This window comes from Oenanthe melanoleuca, chromosome 25 (genome assembly GCF_029582105.1).
Source record: "Oenanthe melanoleuca isolate GR-GAL-2019-014 chromosome 25, OMel1.0, whole genome shotgun sequence".
Classification (NCBI taxonomy): domain Eukaryota; kingdom Metazoa; phylum Chordata; class Aves; order Passeriformes; family Muscicapidae; genus Oenanthe; species Oenanthe melanoleuca.
In genome coordinates, this window is record NC_079358.1 from 7,938,723 (window position 1) to 7,963,482 (window position 24,760).

The following is a 24,760-nucleotide window of genomic DNA, read 5'->3' on the forward strand; positions in this document are numbered from 1 at the left end:
CCACGGACACGGTGGGGACGCCCACGGGGGGACACGGCAGCGCCAGGACGGAGCTCGGGGGCTCCTGGATGGGTCTGGGACGGCTGGGGACCACCTGGATGGACCTCGAGCACTGCAGGCCCCTGTGGCACCTCCTGGACGGAGCTGGGGGAGCCCCTGGCTGGACCCAGGACCTGGGGGGGCACCTGGACGTTGTGTGGGGTCCAGCTCTCCGTGGGGACACCTGGATGCACCTGGGGACGCTGTGTGGGGCCAAGGGCCGGGGTTTCAGGGGGACCCTGGGCCTGTTGGGGACATCCTGGTGGCCCAGGGACCTGGGGACACCTTCTGGGAGGGGAACGAGGCCCGTGGGAGGACAGGGACACATCCTGGTGGCCCAGGGGACACGAGTGGTGGCCTAAGGCCCTTCTGAGGAGTCCAGGGCCTCCAGAGGGACATCGTGGATGGCCCAGGAACCTCTGGGGACCTCCCGGGTGGCCTTGGGGACATCCTTGGTGGCCCAGGAACAGCTGGGGGTGGCCCAGGGCCACGCGGGGACATCCTGGGTGTCCCTGAGCCTTAGGGGGGGACACGGGGACACTCCTCGGTGGCCTTAGGGGGGGTGGGGGGTGTCCCCTCCCCCCGTGGGGATCGCGGGGTCCCCTGTCCCCCCTCCCCCCTTGGGGACAGGGGTGTCCCCTCCCCCCGCACTCAGGAAGGCCCCGGGGGGGGAGGGGCGGGGGCGCTGCTGCTGCCGGGGGTGGCTCCGGGTGGGGGTGGGGTGTCCCCTCCCCCCCCCCCTTTTGTCCTGCTGTAGCCCCGCCCCGGGCACCGCCCCTGGGGGCGGGGACACTCCGGGGGAGGGGCCCAGGCCACGCCCCCGACCACGCCCCCGCTGAGGATTTTCCAGGTTCTAATTAAAAAATTTCCAGAAAGATCCGCGGCCTCCAAGTGGTGCTGGAGGTGGGTCGGGGTCCTGCTGCAGAGCGCTGGGCTCCCAGTACAAACCAGTGCTCCCAGCACAAACCAGTGCTCCCAGCACAAACCAGTGCTCCCAGCACAAACCGGTGCTCCCAGTACAAACCAGTGCTCCCAGTACAAACCAGTGCTCCCAGCACAAACCAGTGCTCCCAGCACAAACCAGTGCTCACAGCACAAACCAGTGCTCCCAGTACCAACCAGTGCTCCCAGCACAAACCAGAGCTCACAGCACAAACCAGTGCTCCCAGTACAAACCAGTGCTCACAGCACAAACCAGTGCTCCCAGTACAAACCGGTGCTCCCAGTACAAACTGGCGTCCCCACTATTCCCAGTAGGACACTGCATTCCCAGAGCAAAGCCGTGCTCCCAGTACGTCCCAGTGCTCCCAGTGCCCCCAGCACTCGCAGCCTCTGTACTAAAATACTTTTATTGCAAACGGGGCCCCCCCCCCGCCCCCCCGGGACTCCCCCGCTCCTCCAGCCCAGCAGGGGGCGCTCAGCGGGGCGGGGCGTGGCCGGCGGCCGGGGGGCGGGGCCTGGCGGAAGGGGCGTGGCCGGGGCGCAGCAGCGGGGGCGGGGCCCGGCCGGGCTGCAGGGGCGGCGGCGGCCGCGGGAGCGCGGGGGGCGGGGCTGGGGGCGGGGCCGGGCGCAGCAGCGGGGGCGGGGCTGGCGGGCGGGAAGGGGGAGGGGCCGCACCAGGGGGCGGGGCTGAGGAAGGCAGCGGGGGCGGGGCTGCGTGGGACACGCCCATGATCTGCACCTGTGGAGAGAGAGGCGGGAATGGAATGGGCGGGGCTTAAATGGGAGGGTCCAGGGCGGGGCTGGGATTGGGTGTGGCAGGGATAGGGTGGGGCCAGGGCGGGGCTGGGATTGGGTGTGGCAGGGATTGGGTGGGGCTGGGATTGGGTGGGGCCCGGGTGTGGCAGGGATGGGTGTGGCAGGGATAGGGTGTGGCCAGGGCGGGGCTGGGATTGGGTGGGGCCCGGGTGTGGCAGGGATGGGCAGGGCTGGGATTGGGTGTGGCAGGGATTGGGTGGGGCCAGGGCGGGGCTGGGATTGGGTGTGGCAGGAATAGGGTGGGGCCAGGGCAGGGCTGGGATTGGGTGTGGCAGGGATTGGGTGGGGCTGGGATTGGGTGTGGCAGGGATTGGGTGGGGCCAGGGCGGGGCTGGGATTGGGTGGGGCCCGGGTGTGGCAGGGATGGGTGGGGCTGGGATTGGGTGTGGCAGGGATTGGGTGGGGCCAGGGCGGGCAGGGCAGTGTTGGGGTGTGGGTGAGTCCCTGGGTGTGAGAAGGGGGAGGAGCAGAGTGGGGCGGGGCCGTGGTGTGGGTGTGGCACGGTCAGTGATTGATTGGGGTGATTGATTGGTTGATTGATCGATTGGGATGGGATCATTGTGCGGGCAGGGTCTGGGATTGTCCCTGATGTGGATCCGGGCCCAGCCCAGGATCAGAACTGGGCCCAGCCCAACCCCCCGACAGGAACCGGGCCGTGCCCGGCTCGGACCCGCCCCACCCCCTCCCCACGCCCCCCTCACCTCCTCCTCCTCCTCGCGGGGCTCCCCGGGGGCGGCTCCCGGCGCCGGCCCCGCCCCCCGCCGCTCCTGCAGCAGCCGCTCCAGCCCCGGGCGGCGCCGCGGGCCCAGCACGAAGCTCCGAACCTGCGCCGCCGTTTTGTTCCCCAGCACGGCGGCCACGGCCGGGAAATCGCGGCCGTAGCGCCGCAGGGCTGGGCAGGGACGGGACAGCGCGTTAATGAGAGCAATTAACTAACGAGGGAGGGAGGGAGGGAGGGGGACACTCACCCTGCACCACCAGCAGCTGCTCGTCCGTCGTCCAGCGGGAGCTGAACTTGCTGCTGCCCTGGGGGGGGATCGGAGGTGATTTTGGGGGGCACAGGGACACGGCTGAGGGTGCTGGGACACTGTGAGACACCGTGGGACACTGTGGGGGCACCGAGGGGACACCGAGGGACACTGAGGGGACACTGTGAGACACCGTGTGACACTGTGGGGACACTGACACCATGGAGACACTGTGTGACACCGAGGGGACACCAGGACCCACCTCAGGCGGCCGCAGCCCCTCCAGGCCCCCGTCCAGCGCCTGCCTGAGGCCGCTGTTGATCTGCTTGATGCGCTGCACCTGCGGGGATGGGGGAGGGGGCACAGGGGGGTCACCCCGGTTCTGGGGGGTCCCGCGGGTTCCGGGGTGTCCCGGGGGGGGTCCCGGCGCTCACCTGGCGCTTGAGCGCCACCAGCTGGCAGTCGAGCTGGCGCAGGGCGCGCGCGCCCAGGTCGGGGTTCGCCGTCACCTCGGCCACGTCCTCGCGGCTCAGGCGCATCCCGCGGGGGGGGCGGCGCCGCTGCCGCGCCGGGGGGTGGTGCCGGTACTGCGGCTCGGCCCGGGGCCGCGGGCCCGCCCCCGCCTGGGGCAGCACGGCTCTCGTTAGCGCCGGGCGTTAATTGGCTTTTAATTGGCTTCTTGGTTAGCGCCGGGCGTTAATTGGCTTCCTCATTGGCTCGTTGGTTCGGTTGGTTACGGATGGGGGAACCCCCTGAACCCCCCCTGCCCCTCCCCAAGATCTTGGTACATCCCAGCCCCTGCTCCCCCCCCCACCCCATTTCTGGGGTTTTCCCCATTTTTGGGGGGGTCTCCCGACCTTCTCCCCAGCTCCCCCTCGTTGTTTTCAGGGTATCCCCCCATTCCCCAAGATTCCCCCCAATTTTGGGGGTCTCCCCCCCACCCCAGCTCCTCCCTCCTTATCTTTAGGTATTTCCCCCCAATTTTGGGGTCTGGTTCTATATTTAGGGGGTTTCCTCATCTCCCCATGTTTCCCTTTACAGGTCACCCCACTCAAAATCACCCCCCAAACTCCCCCTGTGACTGCCCCGAGCCCCCCCAGCCCCCCGTGACCCCAAACCTCTTTTTTGGGCTCCGTGGGCTCCACGTCCCCGTCGTGGGCTCGGGGCTCGTCGGTCTCGTCGTTGCTGCAGGGCCCAGGTGAGCCGGGGTTTGGGGGTTCAGGGGGGGATTTTGGGGTTCAGGTGGGTTATGGGGGGCTCAGGGTGGGTTATGGGGGAGTTCAGGGTGGGATTTTGGGGTTTAGGGTTTGATTTTGGGGGCTCAGGGTGGGATTTTGGGGGCTCAGGGTGGGATTTTGGGGGCTCAGGGTTGGATTTTGGGGGGTTCAGGGTGGGTTATGGGGGAGTTCAGGTGGGATTTGGGGCTCAGGGTTGGATTTTGGGGCTCAGGGTTGGATTTTGGGTTCAGGGTGGGGTTCAGGGTTGGATTTTGGGGTTCAGGGCTGGATTTTGGGTTTCAGGGTGGGGCTCAGGGCTGGATTTTGGGTTTCAGGGCTGGATTTGGGGCTCAGGGTGGGGCTCAGGGCTGGATTTTGGGTTTCAGGGCTGGATTTGGGGCTCAGGGCTGGATTTGGGGCTCAGGGCTGGATTTGGGTTTCAGGGTTGGATTTGGGGCTCAGGGTGGGATTTTGGGTTCAGGGTTGGATTTGGGTTTCAGGGCTGGATTTGGGGCTCAGGGTTGGATTTTGGGGTTCAGGTGGGGTTCAGGGTTGGATTTTGGGGGTTCAGGGTTGGATTTGGGTTTCAGGGCTGGATTTGGGGGTTTCAGGGCTGGATTTGGGTTTCAGGGTTGGATTTGGGGCTCAGGGTTGGATTTTGGGGTTCAGGGTGGGGCTCAGGGTTGGATTTTGGGGGTTCAGGGCTGGATTTTGGGGGATCTGGGCTCAGGCCCCCACCTGTCGTCGCGGTCCCGCCGCCCCAGCAGCCGCCGCGCCTGCCGGTCCATGACGCTGGTGCGGGAACGGGTTTTCTTCCAGGAGTAGTAATACTTGACCAGGCTGGGAATCAGCTTGTCTGGGAGCTGGGAAAGGGTTGGGGGCATTTCAGGGAGTTTGGGGGATAACAAGGGCAGTTTGGGGGATAACAGGGGCAGTTCTGGGGGGATTTCAGGGAGTTTAGGGGATAACAGGGGCAGTTTTGGGGTGATTTTGGGAGTTTTGGGGATAAAAGGAGAAGTTTTGGGGTGATCCGGTCCCCAGGACAGGGTGAGAGGAGAAGGGAAGACAGAAATCACCCCAATAAATGGGGGAGAATGTGAAGGAAGGTCCCTGAGATAGGGGAGAACCCACAAAAAAAAGGGGGAAAATCCCCAAAAACGAAAAAGAACCCCTAGAAATAGAAAAGGGGGAAATGACAAGGAAATCCTAAAGATGGGGGGTCGGGACCCCCAAAATCAGGGGAACCCCCAGAAATGGGAGGGAGGTTCCACCTGGTGAGGGGGGGGGAACAACAGAGGGTGGGATGTACCATCTTCTATGGGGGGGGGGGGGGGGGGGGGGAAGGGGTGACACCTCCTCATCCCAAAAGGGTCCCGTGACCCCCAGACCCCCCAAACCTGCCTGGGTGACACCTCAGGGGTCCCACAGGAGCAATGACACCTTTGAAAAACCCAAAAAAACCCAAAAAACCCCCAAAACCCGAAAAAGCCGCTGGCTGGGGCTGGAACAAACCATGCTGAGGGAGGGGGGGCTGATCCCCAGTGCCTCAGGGGGAGGCAGGTTTGGGGTGTTTTGGGGTCACGTTTGGGGTCAGGTTTGGGGTGTTTTGGGGTCCCATTGTTTTGGGTCAGGTTTGGGGTGTTTAGGGGCAGGTTTTGGGTCAGGTTTGGGGTCAGGTTTGGGTCAGGTTTGGGGTCCCATTTGGGGCAGGTTTTGGGGCAGGTTTGGGGTCCCATTTGGGGCAGGTTTGGGGTCAGGTTTGGGGCAGGTTTGGGGCTGGTTTGTGGCAGGTTTGAGGTCAGGTTTGGGGTCCCATTTGGGTCAGGTTTGGGGTCCCATTTGGGGCAGGTTTGGGGTGTTGTTTTGGGTCAGGTTTGGGGTGTTTAGGGGCAGGTTTTGGGTCAGGTTTGGGGTGTTTAGGGGCAGGTTTTGGGTCCCATTTGGGGTCCCATTTGGGGCAGGTTTGGGGTGTTGTTTTGGGTCAGGTTTGGGGTGTTCAGGGGCAGGTTTGGGGTCAGGTTTGGGGTGTTTAGGGGCAGGTTTTGGGTCAGGTTTGGGGTCAGTTTTGGGTCAGTTTGGGTCAGGTTTGGGGTCCCATTTGGGTCAGCTTTGGGGTGTTGTTTTGGGTCAGGTTTGGGGTGTTTAGGGGCAGGTTTTGGGTCAGGTTTGGGGTGTTGTTTTGGGTCAGGTTTGGGGTGTTTAGGGGCAGGTTTTGGGTCAGTTTTGGGGTGTTGTTTTGGGTCAGGTTTGGGGTGTTCAGGGGCAGGTTTGGGGTCAGGTTTTGGGTCAGGTTTGGGGTGTTTAGGGGCAGGTTTGGGGTCAGGTTTTGGGTCAGGTTTGGGGTGTTTAGGGGCAGGTTTTGGGTCAGTTTGGGTCAGGTTTGGGGTGTTTAGGGGCAGGTTTTGGGTCAGGTTTGGGGTCAGGTTTGGGGTGTTTAGGGGCAGGTTTTGGGTCAGGTTTGGGGTCAGGTTTGGGTCAGGTTTGGGGTGCTGTTTTGGGTCAGGTTTGGGGTGTTTAGGGGCAGGTTTTGGGTCAGTTTGGGTCAGTTTTGGGTCAGTTTGGGTCCGGTTTGGCCCCACCATCTGCTGGATGCGGGCGAAGCTCTTGCCGTGGAAGCTGAACGCCTGCTCGAACAGAACCTTGTCCTCCACCGTCCACTCGTCGGGGAAGGGAGTGAAGTTGGCCAGGTCAGCCAAGGACTTCTCCACGTCGTGTTTGTGCCACAGCAGCATCCCCAGAGCCTGGGGGGGCGGGGGGGGGTCAGGGGGGATTTGGGGGGACCCGGGGGGGGTTTGGGGGGTTGGGGGCGCGGTACCTGCTCGATGTTGTAGCCGTGCTTGTCCTTGGCCATGGCGATGTACCTGTCCACTGGAGAGGGTGGGAGGTTGGGGGGAAGGGGTGAAGGGGGGAAAGGGGGTTTAGGGGGAAGGGGAGGCTCTGGGGGTGTAAATGAGGGGGTGAAACGAGGATTGGGGGCATCAAGGGGGGTGGGGGGAGGTGTCAAGGGGAGGTTTGGGGGTGCAGGGCTCACGTTTGGCATCGGACACGCAGTGGTTGGGGGCCCACACCAGCATCCCCTTCAGCTCCTTGTTGCTGTAGCGGGCGGGGCTCTCTGGGGGGGCACAGGGGTCACACGGAGGGGGCAGGGGGACACCCCCAGACCCCCCCCCCGAGCCCCTGCCCGCCCCGCCGTACCTGGTTTGCAGTCGGGAATCACCGCCTGGTAGTCGGCCCCCACGCGGATCATGCTGTCTGCGGGCAGGGAGCGGCGCGGGGGGGCCGCGGGTCACGGGGGGGTCCGCACCGCCCCCCCGGGGGGCTCCGAGCTGGGGGGGCCCCGGCCGAGCCCCCTCCCCGCCGGAGAACAAAGCTGCGGCCGCGCACACGCGGGCGGCCGGGGACAATGGGGACGGGGCTTTGTTCCCCCCCCCCGTGTCCCCGGGTGTCCCCCCCACCCGCACAAACCCCACGGGGGGGGCGGGGCGCTGCTGTCCCCCCTCCCCAAAATAAACACGTGGGGACACGGGGTGTCCCCGAGGCGGCGTGGCTTTGGGGGAGGGGGGCGCACACGGGGGCGTCCCGGGGGGACAGGCAGGTGCGGGTTTTGGGGATTTTTTTTAGGATTTTGTTTTTGGGGGGGGGGGGGGTCACTCACCGTGGGCGTGCTCGTCCTCGCTGGCCTCGTCCTCGGAGTGGGGGGGCCCCGCGTTGCCCCCCGCCTTGGCCCGGCTGCGGGACAGGATCCCCGAGGGTTTCTCCATCACCGACGGCATCACCGGGGAAGGGGGCGGCGCGGGGAACCCCCCGAAACCCCCCCCACAAAAACCTCCCAAAAACCCCGCGGGGGAGGGGCTCCCCCCGCCAAACTTTACCCCGAGCGCGGCGCTTTTTGGGGAGGGGGCGTGGGAATTCGGGGAGGTGCGGGGAGGACGCGCGGAGGACGGAGGGTCCCTCCCCCCCCAGAAAAAGGAGGAGCAGCCTGGGAGCGGGGCCGGAGCCGCAGCGGGGCGAGGGGAGGGGTCGCGCCGGGGGTCCCAGCCCGCACAAAGCTCCGCCGCCCCTCCCGGTGCCGAAGTAGTTCCAGCCGGCGCGGCCTCAGCACGGCCCCCAACCCCGTAACCCTCCGCGCCAGCGGGGCCGGGGGCGAGCGGGGCTGGGAGCGAACAAAGGGAGGCAGCGGGGCAGGAACGGGCTGGGGGTCGTGGGGCTGTGGGGCAGCTGTGGGGCTGGGGTCTGTCCCTCTGTGGGGCTGGAGTCTGTCCCTCTGTGGGGCTGGGGTCTGTCCTTATGTGGGGCCGGGGTCTGCCTCGTGTGGGGCTGGGGTCTGTCCTTATGTGGGGCTGGGGTCTGTCCCCATATGGGGCTGGGGTCTGTCCCCGTGTGGGGCTGGGGTCTGCTCCATGTAGGGCTGGGGTCTGTCCCCATGTGGGGCTGGGGTCTGTCCCCGTGTGGGGCTGGGGTCTGTCCCCATGTGGGGCTGGGGTCTGTCCCCGTGTGGGGCTGGGTCTGTCCCTCTGTGGGGCTGGGGTCTGTCCCCATGTGGGGCTGGGTCTGTCCCCATGTGGGGCTGGGGTCTGTCCCCGTGTGGGGCTGGGGTCTGTCCCTCTGTGGGGCTGGGGTCTGCCTCGTGTGGGGCTGGGGTCTGCCCCATGTGGGGCTGGGGTCTGTCCCATGTGGGGCTGGGGTCTGTCCCCATATGGGGCTGGGGTCTGTCCCCGTGTGGGGCTGGGTTTTATCCCTCTGTGGGGCTGGGGTCTGCCCCATGTGGGGCTGGGGTCTGTCTCTGTGGGGCTGGGGTCTGTCCCCGTGTGGGGCTGGGGTCTGTCCCTCTGTGGGGCTGGGGTCTGTCCCTCTGTGGGGCTGGGGTCTGTCCCTATGTGGGGCTGGGGTCTGTCCCTATGTGGGGCTGGGGTCTGTCCTTATGTGGGGCTGGGGTCTGTCCCTATGTGGGGCTGGGATCTGTCCCTATGTGGGGCTGGGTCTGCCTCGTGTGGGGCTGGGGTCTGTCCCCGTGTGGGGCTGGGGTCTGTCCTTATGTGGGGCTGGGGTCTGCCCCATGTGGGGCTGGGTCTGTCCCTCTGTGGGGCTGGGTCTGCCCCATGTGGGGCTGGGGTCTGCCCTGTGTGGGGCTGGGGTCTGTCCCCGTGTGGGGCTGGGGTCTGTCCTTATGTGGGGCTGGGGTCTGTCCCCGTGTGGGGCTGGGGTCTGTCCCATGTGGGGCTGTGGGGCAGCTGTGGGGCCGGGGTCTGTCCCCGTGTGGGGCTGGGGTCTGCCCCGTGTGGGGCTGGGGTCTGTCCCTCTGTGGGGCTGGGGTCTGTCCCTCTGTGGGGCTGGGGTCTGTCCCCGTGTGGGGCTGGGGTCTGTCCCATGTGGGGCTGGGGTCTGTCCTTATGTGGGGCTGGGTTTTATCCCTCTGTGGGGCTGAGATTCTGACCCCATGTGGGGCTGGGATCTGTCACCATGTAGGGCTGGGGTCTGTCCCCCTGTGATCCCTTGTGCCGATTTAGGCCCTTACCGAGATACTTTATGCCGGTTTGTTGCCGTACCGGATACTTTGTGCCGGTTTAGGGCCTTACCGGGATCCCTTGTGCCGATTTAGTGCCGTACTGGGATACTTTGTGCCGGTTTAGGGCCTTACCGGGATCCCTTGTGCCGATTTAGTGCCGTACCGGATACTTTGTGCCGGTTTAGTGCCGTACCGGGATCCCTTGTGCCGGTTTAGTGCCGTACTGTGACCCCTCGTGTTTAGGGACTTACCGGGATCCCTTGTGCCGGTTTAGTGCCGTACCGGGATCCCTCGTGCCGGTTTAGTGCCGCACTGTGACCCTTTCCATCCCCGCTCCCACAATGGCGGCCCCGCTCCCCTCAGCGCTCTGGGCGTGGCCTCCCGCGCTCCGCCCGCTCCGCTCTCAGCCAATCAGCGCCGAGCCGCCTTCGCGCCCCGCGCCGCCGCCACGCGCCCGCTCCCCCGCCCTTCCCGCTCCCCGGTCGCGCACGCGCGGCGGCCCCGCCCGCGGCTCCGCCCTTCTCGCCCCGCCCCTTTCCCCTCCGCGCCTGCGCGTTGGCCGCCGGCCGGAGGCTCGCGCGCTCCGCGCTCCGCCCCCTCCCGCCCCCCCGTATAAATAGCGCGCCCCCCGCGCGCGCCCCCTCAGACCCCCCGCGCCCCCCGCGCCGTGAGGAGACGCCGCTGCCGCCATTATGGGGGTGAGCGGGGCCGCACCGAGCCCGGGGGGGCTCGGCCTGAGGGGAAGGAGGTGGGGGTGGGGCCTGCGAGGCGCCGCTGAGCGGGTCCGGGGCCGCCTGAACTGGGGAGGATCGCGGGGGGACACGGGAGTTCTGCCGGGGAATTCGGGGTTGTCTGAGGGGATGGGGGGACTCCGCGAGGCCTTCCAGGGATTCTGTGAGGGGATTTGGGGCCGTCTCAGAGGACGGGGAGGCTCTTTGGGGCGATAAGGACTGCCATGGGGGAATTTGGGACCTTTCCTTGGGATTTGGGGCTCTGTGACGGAACTGGGGGCTCCTGTGTGGAGATTTGGGACTTTCCGCGATTTTTGGGGGTTGTTTGAGGTCATTTGGGGCTCTTAGGAGGACGCTTGTGGCTCTGTGAGGGGTCTGGATGCTGCTGTGAGGAAATTTGGGATCGCTGGGTTTTATCTGAAGCTGTTGGGGCTTCTGTGAGGATTTCAGAACCTTCTAAGAGAATTTGAGATTCCCGCAGCGAGATGTGGGATCTTCTGCGTGGATTTGAGGCTCCCTGAGTGGATTTGGGACCATTTTAGACATTTTGGGGTCTGGGGGCTGTGTGGAGAGGTTTGGTTAGGACTAGAGGGGATTTGAGGGGGGGGGTTGGTTTCTAAGATGGATTTAGGACTATTCTCCCCAGACAGCTCTCATGATGTCCCATCCATCTGGGAAAATTCCATGTTCTCCCCCCAAAATGACCCTAAAGTGGAGCTTTGAGCATCCCCATCCCAGCCAGCAGCAGGTGCTGGCTGCTCCAACTCCCCAAAAACACCTGAATTCCCCCAAAACGCCTTAACTCCCCCCAGACCCGCTGGCAGATGTGTTTTGGAGGGACACTCACCCTGTCCCCCTCCCCAAGCTGCTGCTTTTCCTGTCAAATCTTTGGTTTTGGGTGCACTTGGTGGAGCTGAAGCTCGGGAATCCCACGACTGGAGATTTGGAGGGATCCCAGCACAGGATGCTTCATTTTGGGTAAATTCACCCTGATTTTTAGTGCCAGACTCCTCCAATTTGGGGAAAACCACTCCAAAGTAACAGTTTTATGTGGCTGCTCTTTCTCCCACCTAAAAACCTCCAAGATTTTGGGGCAAAAAGTTTTCAAACTGGATCAGCAGCATCACTCCCACAGTGATATTAAAAATTTAACATTCAATTTATTCCCAAGATTTTGGGACAGCTCTCCTCTCATTAATCCACACTGATGATTTGATGAACATTAATTATTTTGGGGCAGAATTTTTGGGAGTGCTGGCTTTGGTGATGGTTGGAACAGCTGCATTTTGGTGTGAATTCCTGGGGTTTTGGTACAGATCCTGGGATTTTGGTGCTAGTCCCCAGGGTTTTGGTGCAGATCCTCAGGGTTTTGGTGTGAATTCCCAGAGATTTGGTGCAGATTCTTGGGGTTTTGGTGCAGATTCTTGGGGTTTTGGTGCTAATCCCCGGGGTTTTGGTGCAGATCCCCAGAGTTTTGGTGCAGTTCGTGAGTTTTGGTGCAGATCCCCGGGGTTTTGGTGCAGATTCTTGGGGGTTTGATGCAGATTCCCAGGTTTTGGTGCAGATCCCCAGGGTTTTGATGCAGACCCCCAGGGTTTTGGTGCAGATCTCCATAGTTTTGGTGCAGATCCCCAGGTTTTTGGTGCAGATTCTTGGGGTTTTGGTGCAGATTCCCGGGGTTTTGGTGCAGATTCTTGGGGTTTTGGTGCAGATCCCCAGGGTTTTGGTGCAGATCCCCAGGTTTTGTTGCAGACCCCCGGGGTTTGTTGCAGACCCCCGGGTTTGCTGCAGACCCCCGGGTTTGCTGCAGACCCCCGGGTTTGCTGCTGACCCCCGGGGTTTGTTGCAGACCCCCGGGTTTGTTGCTGACCCCCGGGTTTGCTGCAGACCCCCGGGGTTTGTTGCAGACCCCCGGGTTTGCTGCACACCCCCGGGTTTGTTGCTGACCCCCGGGTTTGTTGCAGACCCCCGGGGTTTGTTGCAGACCCCCGGGGTTTGTTGCAGACCCCCGGGTTTGTTGCTGACCCCGGGGTTTGTTGCTGACCCCCGGGTTTGTTGCTGACCCCCGGGGTTTAGGTGCAGACCCCCAGGGTTTGATGCAGACCCCCGGGTTTGATGCAGACCCCCGGGTTTGTTGCTCACCCCCGGGGTTTTGCTGCAGACCCCCGGGTTTGTTGCAGACCCCGGGGTTTGTCGCTGACCCCCGGGGTTTGATGCAGACCCCCGGGTTTGCTGCAGACCCCCGGGTTTGCTGCAGACCCCCGGGGTTTGTTGCTGACCCCGGGTTTGTTGCTGACCCCCGGGTTTGTCGCTGACCCCCGGGGTTTGCTGCCTTTCCCAGAGGAAGTCGAGCCGGGCCAAGGAGAAGAAGCAGCGGCGGCTGGAGGAGCGCGCGGCCATGGCCGCCGTGTGCGCCAAGGTCGAGGCTGCCAACCAAGTGAGTGTGGCGGCCACAGGCGGGCAGGAACCGGCCGGGCCGGTGCCAGCCCCGCGACCCCGCTGCCGCTCGGCCGCTCTCTGGTCTCTTCCAGCTCCAGGACCCCCTCGAGGCCTTCCCCGTCTTCAAAAAGTACGACAGGAACGGGTGAGTCAGGGGCGGGGGAGTGGCAGGGGCGGGGGAGTGGCAGCGACAGGGGTGTGGTAGGGACGGGGGTGTGACAAGTCTCCCTAGAATGTTCCTGGTGTCCCTCAGGCCACTTTGGGTGTCCCCCAGAGTGTTCCCAGTGTCCCTGAGGCAGATCCCAGTGTCCCCAAGGTGACTTTGGGTGTCCCTAGAGTATCCCCAGAGTGTTTCTGGGCTTCCTGAGGCTATTCCTGGTGTCCCTGAGGCCATTCATGTCCCCAAGGCCGTTCCCACTGTTCCCAGAGTGTTCCCAGTGTCCCCAAAGTCAGTCCAGGTCTCCCTAGAATGTTCCTGGAGTCCCTGAGGCCACTTTGGGTGTCCCCCAGAGTGTTCTCAGTGTCCCTGAGACTGATCCCAGTGTCCCCAAGGTGACTTTGGGGTTCCTGAGGCCATTCCCAGTGTCCCCACAGTGTCCCCACAGTGTTCCTGGGCTACCTGAGACCATTGCCAATGTCCCCAGTGTTCCCAAGGCCACTCTGGGTGTTCCTTAGAATGCTCCTGGTACCCCCAAAACCATCCCTGGTGTCCCCAGAGTGTTCCTGGTGTCCCTGAGGCCATTCCCAGTGTCCCCAAGGCTGTTCTCAGAGTGTTCCCAGTGTCTTCCTGGGCTTCCTGAGGCCATTCCCAATGTCCCCAGAGTGTTCCCAGTGTCCCTAAGGCCAGTCCAGGTCTCCCTAGAATGTTCCTGGTGTCCCTGAGGTCACTTTGGGTGTCCCCCAGAGTGATCCCAGTGTCCCCAAGGTGACTTTGGGTGTCCCTAGAGTGTCCCCAGAGTGTTCCTGGTGTCCCTAAGGCCATTCCCGTTATCTCTGTCACATTCCCAGTGTCCCCCAGGGTTGTTCCCAGTATCCCTGGTGTGTTCCCAGCGTCCCCAAGGCCATTCCTGGTGTCCCCAGAGTGCTCTCAGTGCTCCTGGGGTTGGTCCCAGTGTCCCCAAGGCCATTCCTGGTGTCCCCAAGGCCATTCCTGGTGTCCCCTGTGTGTCCCCCAGCCTGAACGTGTCCATCGAGTGTCGCCGCGCGTCCGGCCTGGAGCCGTCCACCCTGGACTGGGCCTTCGAGCTGACCAAGGCCAACATGCAGAGCCTGTGAGTGTCCCTGTGCCTGTCCCCACCCCCTGTCCCCATCCCTGCCACGCTTTGCTCCCCAATCCCAACATTTCCAGGCATTTCTGCACCCAGAGCTTGGCAGGGAAGGGTTCTGTCCCCCAAAAATCGTGCTGGGTATTGGCTTTGCTCCCAGAATTCTGGGGTTTTTCCCCACAAAGTCTTGGCTTTCCTCCAGATATTGATGGATTTTCCTACCCCAAAGCAGGTGCATTCTCCCACCCCCAAATCACCAGGATTTGACTTTTTTCCCCTCTGCATTTTTCCTTGTTTCCTATGATTTGCATTTCCAACTTCAATTCTTGCCATGATTTCCCCCAAATCCCAGGGCTTTTTTTCCCCAAATCCCCATGTGTTTTTTACCCTAATCCCTATTTTACTGCCTCAACCCCCTTTATTTTTTTTGCCCCCAAACCCCAGCCTTTTTGTCCTTGACATCCCCTGGCATTTTTCACCCCAAACCCCACTTTATTTGCCCCAAACCCCCGTTTCTCCCCCCAAAGCCCATTTTCCACCCCAAACCCTATCTTTTTCACCCCAAACCCTATTTTTTTCTACCCCAAACGCCACTTTATTTGCCCCAAACCCCCGTTTCCCCTCCCAACCCCTATTTTTTCCACCCCAAACCCAACTTTATTTGCCCCAAACCCCCGTTTCTCCCCCCAAAGCCCGTTTTTCACCCCAAACCCTATTTTTTTCTCCCCAAACCCCACTTTATTTGCCCCAAACCCTATTTTTTTCACCCCAACCCCTATTTTTTCTCCCCAAACCCCACTTTATTTGCCCCAAACCCTATTTTTTTCACCCCAAACACTATTTTTTTCACCCCAAACCCCACTTTATTTGCCCCAAACCCCTGTTTCCCCCCCCAAAGCCCATTTTCCACCCCAAACCCTATTTTTTCACCCCAAATCCCACTTTATTTGCCCCAAACCCCCGTTTCCCCCCCAAAGCCCATTTTCCACCCCAAACCCTATTTTTTCACCCCAAATCCCACTTTATTTGCCCCAAACCCCCGTTTCCCCCCCAAAGCCCGTTTTCTACCCCAAACCCTATTTTTTCACCCCAAACCCCACTTTATTTGCCCCAAACCCCACTCTATTTGCCCCAAATCCCCGTTTCCCCCAACCCCTATTTTTTCTACCCCAAACCCCACTCTATTTGCCCCAAACCCCACTTTATTTGCCCCAAACCCCTCTCTATTTGCCCCAAACCCCCATTCCCCCCCCAAGCCCATTTTTCACCCCAAACCCTATTTTTTCCACCCCAAACCCCACTTTATTTGCTCCAAATCCCTCTCTATTTGCCCCAAACCCCCATTTCCCCCCCAAATCCTATTTTTTTCACCCCAAACCCTATTTTTTTCACCCCAAACCCCTCTCTATTTGCCCCAAACCCCCATTCCCCCCCCCAAACCCCTGTTTCCCCCCCAACCCCTATTTTTTCACCCCAAACCCCACTCTATGTGCCCCAAACCCCCATTCCCCCCCCAAAGCCCATTTTTCACCCCAACCCCTATTTTTTCCACCCCAAACCCCATCTGTGTGCCCCAAACCCCCGTTCCCCCCTCCCAAGCCCGTTTCTCACCCCAGTCCCGTTCCCAGCTACGAGCAGAGCGAGTGGGGCTGGAAGGAGCGGGAGAAGCGGGCGGAGCTGCGGGACGAGCGCGCCTGGTACCTGCTGGCCCGGGACTGCAGCGGCCCCGTGGCCTTCTCACACTTCCGCTTCGACGTGGAGTGCGGGGATGAGGTGCTCTACTGGTGAGTGGGGCTGGGAATGGGGAGTGGGGAGTGGGGACTGGGAACTGGGGAGTGGGGACTGGGAACTGGACTGGGGACTGGGAACTGGACTGGGGACTGGGAACTGGACTGGGGACTGGGGAGTGGGGACTGGGAACTGGGAACTGGGGAGTGGGGACTGGGGAGTGGACTGGGGAGTGGGGAGTGCGGAGTGGGGAGTGGGGACTGGGGAGTGGGGACTGGGAACTGGACTGGGGACTGGTCCGGGGTCTGGACTGGTGTACTGGGGTCTGTACTGGTGAGTGGGGAGTGGGGACTGGGGACTGGGGAGTGGGGAGTGGGGACTGGACTGGGGACTGGGGTCTGGACTGGTGTACTGGGGTCTGTACTGGTGAGTGGGGAGTGGGGAATGGGAACTGGACTGGGGAGTGGGGAATGGGGACTGGGGAGTGGGGACTGGACTGGGGATTGGGGTCTGGACTGGTGTACTGGGGTCTGTACTGGGAACTGGGGTCTGGACTGGTGTACTGGGGTCTGGACTGGGGACTGGGGAATGGAGTCTGTACAGGAGAGTGGGGTCTGTACTGGTGAGTGGGCTCTGGACTGGGGACTGGACTGGGGAGTGGGGACTGGGGTCTGGACTGGTGTACTGGGGAGTTGAAGGTGTGTACTGGGGAGCGGGGTCTGTTCTGGTGAGTGGATCTGGACTGGGGACTGGACTGGTGTACTGGGGTCTGGACTGGGGAGTGGGGAGTGGAGTCTGTTCTGGAGAGTGAGGTCTGTACTGGTGAGTGGGGGTTTGGACTGGGGACTGGACTGGGGAGTGGGGTCTGTACTGGTGAGTGGGGTTTGGACTGGGGAGTGGGGTCTGTACTGGTGAGTTGGGTCTGTACTGGTGTACTGGGGTCTGGGCTGATGAGTGGGGGTCTGTACTGGTGTACTGGGGTCTGGACTGGTGAGTGGGGTCTGGACCGGTGAGCTGGGCTCTGGGGACAAGGTCCTGTACTGGTAAGCTGGGCTTTGGGCTGAGATCTGCCCAGTCTGAGCTCAGATGTGCCCCATTCAGGCTGAGACCTGCCCAGTTTGAGCTCAGCCCTGCCCAGTTCAGGCTGAGATCTGCTTAGTTGGGGCTCAGATCTGCCCAGTCCGAGCTCAGCCCCGCCCGGTTCAGGCTCAGCCCCGCCCGGTTCAAGCTCAGCCCCGCCCAGTTCAGGCTCAGCCCCGCCCGGTTCAGGCTCAGCCCCGCCCGGTTCAGGCTCAGCCCCGCCCGGTTCAGGCTCAGCCCCGCCCAGTTCAGGCTCAGCCCCGCCCAGTTCAGGCTCAGCCCAGCCCGGTTCAGGCTCAGCCCTGCCCGGTTCAGGCTCAGCCCCGCCCGGTTCAGGCTCAGCCCCGCCCAGTCCGAGCTCAGCTCAGCCCCGCCCGGTCCGAGCTCAGCTCGGCCCCGCCCGGTTCCTGCTCGCCCCTCGAGCTCTGCCCTGGCTCTGTCCCGCAGTTACGAGGTGCAGCTGGAGAGCAGAGTGCGGCGGCGGGGGCTGGGCAAGTTCCTGCTGCAGATCCTGCAGCTCGTGGCCAACAGGTGACCGCGGGTTTGGGGGGGAAACCGGGGGGTCTTAGGGGGAAATCGGGGGTTCTGGGGGAAATGAAGGGAATTTAGGGGCAGAGCCAGGTGGTGCTGAGGAGAATGGGGCAGTTTTGGGGCAGCTCTAGGGTAAAACCCAGGTGGGTTTGGGGCAGAAATGGGGCAAAATAGAGTGGTTTGTGGGGTTGGTTTTGGGGTGAAACAGGGCGGTTTTGGGGTGGAAACAAGTGATGGTTTTGGGAGGAAAGTGGGAGGTTGGAGGGAGGCACTTTTGGGGTGAAACTGGGACAGATTTTGGGGTGAAACTGGGGCAGTTTTAGGATGAAACCAGGGTGGGTTTGGGTAAAACCAGAGCAATTTGGGACTGAATTTGGGCTGGTTTTGGGGTGAAACTGGGTCAGTTTTAGGGTGAAACTGGGGCAGTTTGGGACTGAACTGGGTCAGTTTTAGGGTGAAACCAGGACAGTTTTAGGTTCAAACCCGGCCAGTTTTAGGTTCAAACCAGGGCAGTTTTAGGTTCAAACCCGGCCAGTTTTAGGTTCAAACCAGGACAGTTTTAGGTTCTAACCAGGCCAGTTTTATGTTCAAACCCGGCCAGTTTTAGGTTCAAACCAGGGCAGTTTTAGGGTGAAACCAGGGCAGTTTTAGGTTCAAACCAGGGCAGTTTTAGGTTCAAACCAGGGCAGTTTTAGGTTCTAACCAGGCCAGTTTTAGGTTCAAACCCGGCCAGTTTTAGGTTCAAACCCGGCCAGTTTTAGGTTCAAACCCGGCCAGTTTTAGGTTCAAACCAGGGCAGTTTCGGGGTAAAACCCGGCCAGTTTTATGTTCAAACCCGGCCCCTCTCTGCCCTGAACCCGCGTTCGCCCTCGCAGCACGCAGATGAAGAAGGTGATGCTGACCGTGTTCAAGCACAACCCGGGCGCGCTGCAGTTCTTCCGCGAGGCGCTGCAGTAAGTGAGCGCTGCCCGCCCGCCCCCGAGCCGCCCCCGAGCCGCCCCCGAGCCGCGCCCGGCCGGCCGGAGCCCCGCGGGCCGGAGGTAACACCGGGGCGGCTCCGGGGCGCTGCGGGCGGGGCGGGCCGGAGGTAACGGCGGGGCGGGGGCGTTTGGGGAGGGGGCCGGAGGCGGTGCAGTGAATGGGGAGGGGGCGTTTGGGGAGGGGGCCGGAGGCGGTGCAGTGACCGGGGAGGGCTCCAGAGGCATTTGGGGAGGGGGTCCAGAGGCATTGCAGAGAATGGGGAGGGGGTCTAGAGTCATTTCTGTGATTGGGGGCGGCTCCAGAGTCAGTGCAGTGACCGCAGGGGGCTCCAGAGGCATTTGGGGAGGGGGTCCAGAGCCATTACAGTGAATGGGGAGGGGGTCCAGAGTAATTTCTGTGATCGGGGGGAGCTCCAGAGTCAGTGCAGTGAATGGGGAGGGGTCTCCAGAGTCACTACAGTGATCGGGGGGGGGCTCCAGAGTAATTTCAGTGAGTGGGGGGAGCTCCAGAGTCAGTGCAGTGATCGGGGGGGGGCTCCAGAGTAATTTCAGTGAGTGGGGAGGGGTCTAGGGTAATTTCTGTGATCGGGGGGGCTCCAGAGGCATTTGGGGAGCGGGCTTCAGAGTCAGTGCAGTGAATGGGGAGGGGATCCAGAGTAATTTGGGGAGGGGGGTCACACCCAGCTCTGGGTTTACCCCTCTGTGCCAGGGGTTGCGAGGGCTTTTTGGGGAAAGTTCTGGTTTTTTTTGGGAGGTTTGAAAGGTTTTTCATGGTTTTATAGCTGTTTAGGTTTAGGGTGACACTGGGGGGGGTCCAGGTGAATTCAGGGATTTAGGGCAGACCGAGGGGGGGTCCCGGTGACCCCGTGCCCCCCCCCGTGTCCCCCCAGGTTCGAGGTGGACCCCACCTCCCCCAGCGTGTCCGGCTGCTGCGGGGACGATTCCTCCTACGAGATCCTGAGCCGCAGCACCCGCTTCGGGGAGCCCCACCCCGGGGGCGGCCCCTGCGCCGGCTGCTGCCACTGAGCCCCAAAAACAACCCCGGGGGGGGCTGGGGGCACTGACCCCCCAAAAATAACCCGGGGGGGGGGCTGGGGGCACTGACCCCCCAAAAATAACCCGGGGGGGGGGCTGGGGGCACTGACCCCCCAAAATAACCCGGGGGGGGTGCTGGGGACACTGAGCCCCCCAAAAATAACCCCGGGGGGGGGGGGCTGGGGGCACTGACCCCCCAAAAAATAACCCTGGGGGGGTTGAGGCTGGGGGCAGAGCCGCCCTCCCCCCGAAAAATAACCCTGGGGGGGCTGCTGCCACTGAGCCCCCCAAAAATAACCCCGGTGGAGCTGCGGGGACCCTGGGCTGGGGACAAAGCTGCCCCTCCCCACAAAAATAACCCTGGGGGGGCTGCTGGGACCCCCGGCTGGGGCAGAGCTGCCCTCCCCCCAAAATAACCCTGCTGGGACCCCCAGGCTGGGGACAGAACCGCCCTCGCCCCTCCCCGATTGTCGCTGGGGTTTGGGGGCTGGGAGGGGATTTTTTTTTATTATTTTTTTCCTTCTTTATTTTTTTTTTTTTTTTTTTTTTTTTTCCGCGCGTTTTGTTTGTACGTGGTAAATAAATAAATAATGAGGAAACTTTAATTGAGGCTCGTGTTGCTGAGGGGCGGGGTTATGCTAATGAGGGCGTGGCCTGAAAACACCAATCGCGTTCTGGCTATTATGTAAATGAGGGGGCGTGGCTTGCTTACAGAAGGCGTGACCGGAAGCGAGGCGGTCCCTGCTGTTGTACGTCATCGCGCGACGGAAGTGACGTCAGGCCCGTCAGTGCTCGCCGCCATGCCGCCCGCCGCCCTCATCGCCCGCTCTCTCCTGCTGCGCTCGGCGCTCCGGCCCGGCCCGGCCCCGCGCGGGCTGAAATCGGGGCCCCCGCAGAGCCCCGTGGGGCTGGGGGTGAGCGCGGGGGGCGCGGCGCGGGGGGCGCGGGGTGACCTTGGCCGGGGAGCGGAGGGAAGGGGGCGGCACTGACGGCGCTGTGCCCGCAGGAAACCGCCGTGGGCCTGGTCGCCTTGTTCGTGTCTTTCCTCGCCCCCGCCGCCTGGGTGCTCGGGAACATCCAGGAGTACAAGAGACGGGAGGAGTGAGGGGGGCCGCTGCCCCGGGAGCGGCAGAGCGGGACCCCCCCAGCACCGGGACCAGCACCGGGACCAGCACCGGGACCAGTACCGGGAGCAGCCGTTCCACCACTCCCCAGCACCGGGACCCCCCAGCACCGGGACCAGCACCGGGAGCAGCCGTTCCACCACCCCCCAGCACCGGGACCAGCACCGGGAGCAGCGGCGCCGCCGCTCCCGCGCCCATGGGACCCTCCCCGATCTCCCCAACTCAATAAAGTTTCGCGGTTCCGCCTCTGCCGTTCTCTGTCGGTCCCGCCGTACCGGAACCGGGCTGTGACGTCACCGGGGAAAGGGCTGTATAACGGGGGCGCCGCTAAGGGCGGGGGATGGTTGCTAGGGGCGGGGATGGTTGCTAGGGGCGGGGTTGTTTATAGGGGCGGGATCCCGCCGTTACCGGGGCTCCCTGGGGCGGGGTCGGTACCGGGGGTCGGAGCCTCACTTCCCGGTCCGAATTTGGGGGCGGGGTCTCATTTCCAAACCATTTTTCGGGGCGAGGCCGCTCCGTTCCCGCCGTTCCCCAGCTGCGGCGGCCGTTGCTATGGGCGTGTCCTGTTGCTATGGGTGCTGCCTGTTGCTATGGGCGTGTTCTGTTGATATGGGTGCGGCCTGTTGCTATGGGCATGTCCTGTTGCTATGGGTGCGGCCTGTTGCTATGGGCGTGGCCTGTTACTATGGGTGCGGCCTGTTGCTATGGGCGTGGCCTGTTACTATGGGTGCGGCCTGTTGCTATGGGCGTGGCCTGTTGTTATGTTGCCTAACTTGGGGCGTGGCCTAGCGCCGTTCCTTCCCGGAAGTACCGGTGGTTCCGTTCCGGTCTCAGCAGCACTTCCGGCGGAAGAGACGTGGCAGTGACGTCAGCGCGGCCGGAGATTCCCGGTAGCGGCGCCCGGCCCGAGGTGAGGGGCGAGGGGGCCGCGATCCCCCCCGGGACCCGCCTCGGGCCGGCCGGGAGCTGCAGGGGTCCCGGTGTGAGGGGCTCGGGGGGTCCCGGTGCTCGGGGAGTCCCGGTGTGAGGGGCTCGGGGGGTCCCGGTGCTCGGGGAGTCCCGGTGTGAGGGGCTCGGGGAGTTCCGGTGTGAGGGGGTCGCAGTGTCCCGGGGCTCTCTGGGTCCCGGTGTGCGGGGCTCGGGGGGTCCCGGTGTGCGGGGCTCGGGGGGTCCCGGTGTGCGGGGATCGCGGGCGCGGGGGCTCGGGGGGTCCCGGGGCTCTCTGGATGGGTCCCGGTGTGCGGGGCTCGGGGATCTCGGGGACTCCCGGGGTTCGGATGGTTCCCGGTGCCCCCCCCCGTGACCGCCCGTGTCTCCCCGTGTCCCCAATGTCCCCCCGTGTCCCTCCATGTCCCCCCATTTCCCCCCGCATCCTCCCGTGTCCCCCCGTGTCCCCCGTGTCCCGGTGTCCCCCCCCGCCCCGCAGCCGCCCCGATGAGCCCCGATGCAGGCGCGCCGCCGGCTCGGCCTTAGGCAGCGGGAAGCGGGCGCGTACCTGGGGCCCCCCCAGACTCAGGTTGTGCCGCCCCCCCCGGAGCCCCCGCCCGCCGACGTCATGTCGTGTCGCGACAGAACCCAGGAGTTCCTCTTCGCCTGCAAATCGCTGCAGGGCCGGCAGGTGCGCGGGGGGGGGGGGAGGGGAAGATCCTGGCCCCCAAATCTCCTTCACCCCCCAATTTTCCTCACTCTGGGGGTCCCCCAATCTGCCCCCCCTCCCCCCCGTTTAACCCCCCGTCGCCCCTGACCGCCGTGTCTCCCCTCCCCCAGGACGGGGGGCTCCAGCCCGGCAGAGCAGCCCCCGGGCCCGGGCGGCAGCGCAGCGAGTTCAGCCTCATGGCCAAGTGAGGAGGGGGCTCGGGGGGTCCCCTCAGATGGGGGGTGGGGTCTGCAGGGGTGGGGGCGTAAAGATGGGGGGGTGAAAGGAGGGGGGAGCCGGAAAAAAACAGTGAGGAGGGGGGTCGGGGTCCCCAGGTGGGACAAGACAGGGTTGGGCACCCGGGGGTTGGGGTCTCCAGGAATTGGGGGTTGGGGTCTCCAGGTGTGGGGGGGGTCCCCAGGAATTGGGGGTTGGGGTCTTCAGGTATGGAGGCGTCTCCAGGAATTGGGGTTTGGGGCACCCCAGGAATTGGGGGTTGGGGTTCCCAGGTGTGGGGGGGTCTCCAGGAATTGGGGTTTGGGGTCTCCAGGAATTGGGGGTTGGGGTCTTCAGCTGTGGGGGGGTCTCCAGGCCCCCCATCCCTGACCCCCCCGTCCCCCCCAGGCGCATTGGGAAGGATCTCAGCAACACCTTTGCCAAACTGGAGAAGCTGACCATCCGTGAGTGGGGGTTTGGGGGTCCTGGGGGGCTCTGGGGGGATTTTGGGGGTCCTGAGGGGGGGGTTTTTGGGGGGATTTTGGGGGTCCTGGGGGGCTCTGGGGTCTCCCTGACCCTCCCCCCGCAGTGGCCAAGCGCAAGTCGCTGTTTGACGACAAATCCGTGGAGATCGAGGAGCTGACCTACATCATCAAACAGGTGAGGGGGCCCCAGACCCGTCTGGGGGGCTCAGGGGCTGTTTTGGGTGGGCTCAGGGGTTATTTGGGGGGCTCAGGGGCTGTTTGGGGGGGCTCAGGGGACGTTTGAGGGGGCTCAGGGGCTGTTTGGGAGGCTCAGGGGATGTTTGGGGGGCTCAGGGGCTGTTTTGGGGGTCTCAGGGGCTGTTTGGGGGGCTCAGGGGCTGTTTGGGGGCCTCAGGGGTTGTTTTGGGTGGGCTCAGGGGTTATTTGGGGGGCTCAGGGGCTGTTTGGGGGGCTCAGGGGCTGTTTGAGGGGGCTCAGGGGCTGTTTTGGGGGGCTCAGAGGCTGTTTGGGGGGGCTCAGTGCCCATTTTGGGGGGGCTCAGTGCCCATTTCTGGAGGTGCTCAGTTCCTGTTTTAGGGGTGCTCAGTGCCCGTATTTGGGTGCTCAGTGCCCGTTTGAGTGCTCAGTGCCTGTTTGGGTGCTCAGTGCCCGTTTTTGGGTGCTCAGTGCCTGTTTTTGGGTGCTCAGTGCCCATTCTGGAGGTGCTCAGTGCCCGTTTTTGGGTGCTCAGTTCCCGTTTCCGGGTGCTCAGTTCCCGTTTCCGGGTGCTCAGTGCCCGTTTTTGGTTGCTCTGTGCCCGTTTTTGGGTGCTCAGTGCCCGTATTTGGGTGCTCAGTGCCCGTTTGAGTGCTCAGTGCCTGTTTGGGTGCTCAGTGCCCGTTTTTGGGTGCTCAGTGCCTGTTTTTGGGTGCTCAGTGCCCATTCTGGAGGTGCTCAGTGCCCGTTTTTGGGGGCTCAGTGCCCGTTTCCGGGTGCTCAGTGCCCGTTTCCGGGTGCTCAGTTCCCTTTTTTGGGGGCTCAGTTCCCGTTTTTGGGTGCTCAGTTCCCGTTTTTGGGTGCTCAGTTCCCGTTTTTGGGTGCTCAGTTCCCGTTTTTGGGGGCTCAGTTCCCGTTTCCGGGTGCTCAGTGCCCGTTTTTGGGTGCTCAGTGCCCATTTTGGGGGCTCAGTTCCCGTTTCCGGGTGCTCAGTGCCCATTCTGGAGGTGCTCAGTTCCCGTTTTTGGGTGCTCAGTGCCCGTTTTTGGGTGCTCAGTTCCCGTTTTTGGGGGCTCAGTGCCCGTTTTTGGGTGCTCAGTGCCGGTTTTTGGGTGTCTCACTCCCGTTTCCCCGTCCCCCCGTGCCCCAGGACATGGGCAGCCTGAACCAGCAGATCGCGCAGCTGCAGGCGCTGGCGCGGGCGCGGGGAGCCCCGGCCGGGCGCCACCTGCAGAGCCACTCCAACAGCGTGCTGGTGTCGCTGCAGGTGGGGACGGGACCCCCGGGACCCCCGGGACCCTCCCCGCGACCCTCCCCCGGAATCCCCCAGACCCTCCCTGGGGACCCTCCCCGGGACTTTCCCCGGACCCTCCCCGGACCCTCCCTGGGGACCCTCCCCCGATCCTCCCCTGGGACCCTCCCCCGGGACCCTCCCCCAACCCTCCCCGGGACCCTCCCTGGACCCTCCCCGGACCTTCCCCGGGACACTCCCCCGACCCTCCCCCGGGACCCTCCCGGGGACCCTCCCAGGACCCTCCCCCAGCCCTCCCCGGGACCCTCCCCAGGACCCTCCCCCCGCTGACCCCTCCCCAATTCCCTCCCCAGACCCTCCCCGGGGCCCTCCCGGGACCCTCCCGGGACTCTCCCAGGACCCTCCCCCCGCTGACCCCTCCCCAATTCCCTCCCCAGTCCAAACTCGCCTCGATGTCCAACGACTTCAAGTCGGTGCTGGAGGTGCGGACCGAGGTGAGCCGGGGGCTCTGCCTGCCCCTTCCTTTCTTTTATTTTAGATTTTCTTCTTTTTTTTATTTTATTTTTTCATCTATT

General features: G+C 63.5%; 3 protein-coding genes across 5 annotated transcripts in view; 2 read left to right on the forward strand and 1 right to left on the reverse strand.

The window, feature by feature from the left end:
- Nucleotides 1–397: 397 nt before the first annotated feature.
- Nucleotides 398–7,755, reverse strand: LOC130262625 (REST corepressor 2-like). The gene is made up of 14 exons (XM_056509949.1): nt 7,638–7,755; nt 7,178–7,234; nt 7,014–7,094; nt 6,798–6,850; nt 6,562–6,723; nt 4,721–4,845; nt 3,884–3,950; nt 3,454–3,469; nt 3,200–3,402; nt 3,028–3,105; nt 2,766–2,823; nt 2,499–2,689; nt 1,657–1,720; nt 398–591 (listed from the first exon to the last, which is right to left on the reverse strand). Exons 1-14 carry the CDS (start codon nt 7,753–7,755, stop codon nt 398–400), a joined length of 1,467 nt encoding a protein of 488 aa, XP_056365924.1.
- Nucleotides 7,756–10,039: 2,284 nt separating this feature from the next.
- NAA40 (N-alpha-acetyltransferase 40, NatD catalytic subunit) lies at nt 10,040–19,882 on the forward strand. Of its 3 annotated transcripts, none has more exons than XM_056510333.1 (8): nt 10,040–10,186; nt 12,561–12,656; nt 12,751–12,803; nt 13,834–13,929; nt 15,552–15,707; nt 17,179–17,262; nt 18,138–18,215; nt 19,133–19,882. In XM_056510333.1, the coding sequence occupies exons 1-8, from the start codon at nt 10,181–10,183 to the stop codon at nt 19,266–19,268; spliced, it is 705 nt and encodes a 234-aa protein (XP_056366308.1). In that variant the 5' UTR covers nt 10,040–10,180; the 3' UTR covers nt 19,269–19,882. The 3 variants fall into 3 exon arrangements, 2 of the variants coding, with proteins under 2 accessions (XP_056366308.1, XP_056366309.1); XR_008842157.1 differs by having other exon boundaries at nt 10,078–10,186; nt 18,138–18,302; nt 19,133–19,220; XM_056510334.1 differs by lacking the exon at nt 10,040–10,186 and adding an exon at nt 11,113–11,197.
- Nucleotides 19,883–21,236: 1,354 nt separating this feature from the next.
- STX5 (syntaxin 5) overlaps nt 21,237–24,760 on the forward strand; it is a 3,862-nt gene continuing 338 nt past the window's right edge. Inside the window, exons 1-7 of the mRNA XM_056509950.1 lie at nt 21,237–21,311; nt 21,828–22,019; nt 22,169–22,242; nt 22,662–22,717; nt 22,843–22,913; nt 24,084–24,200; nt 24,623–24,679. Coding sequence (XP_056365925.1) covers nt 21,846–22,019; nt 22,169–22,242; nt 22,662–22,717; nt 22,843–22,913; nt 24,084–24,200; nt 24,623–24,679 — 549 coding nt within the window. The 5' untranslated portion in view covers nt 21,237–21,311; nt 21,828–21,845. The remainder of the gene's footprint in view (nt 21,312–21,827; nt 22,020–22,168; nt 22,243–22,661; nt 22,718–22,842; nt 22,914–24,083; nt 24,201–24,622; nt 24,680–24,760) is intronic.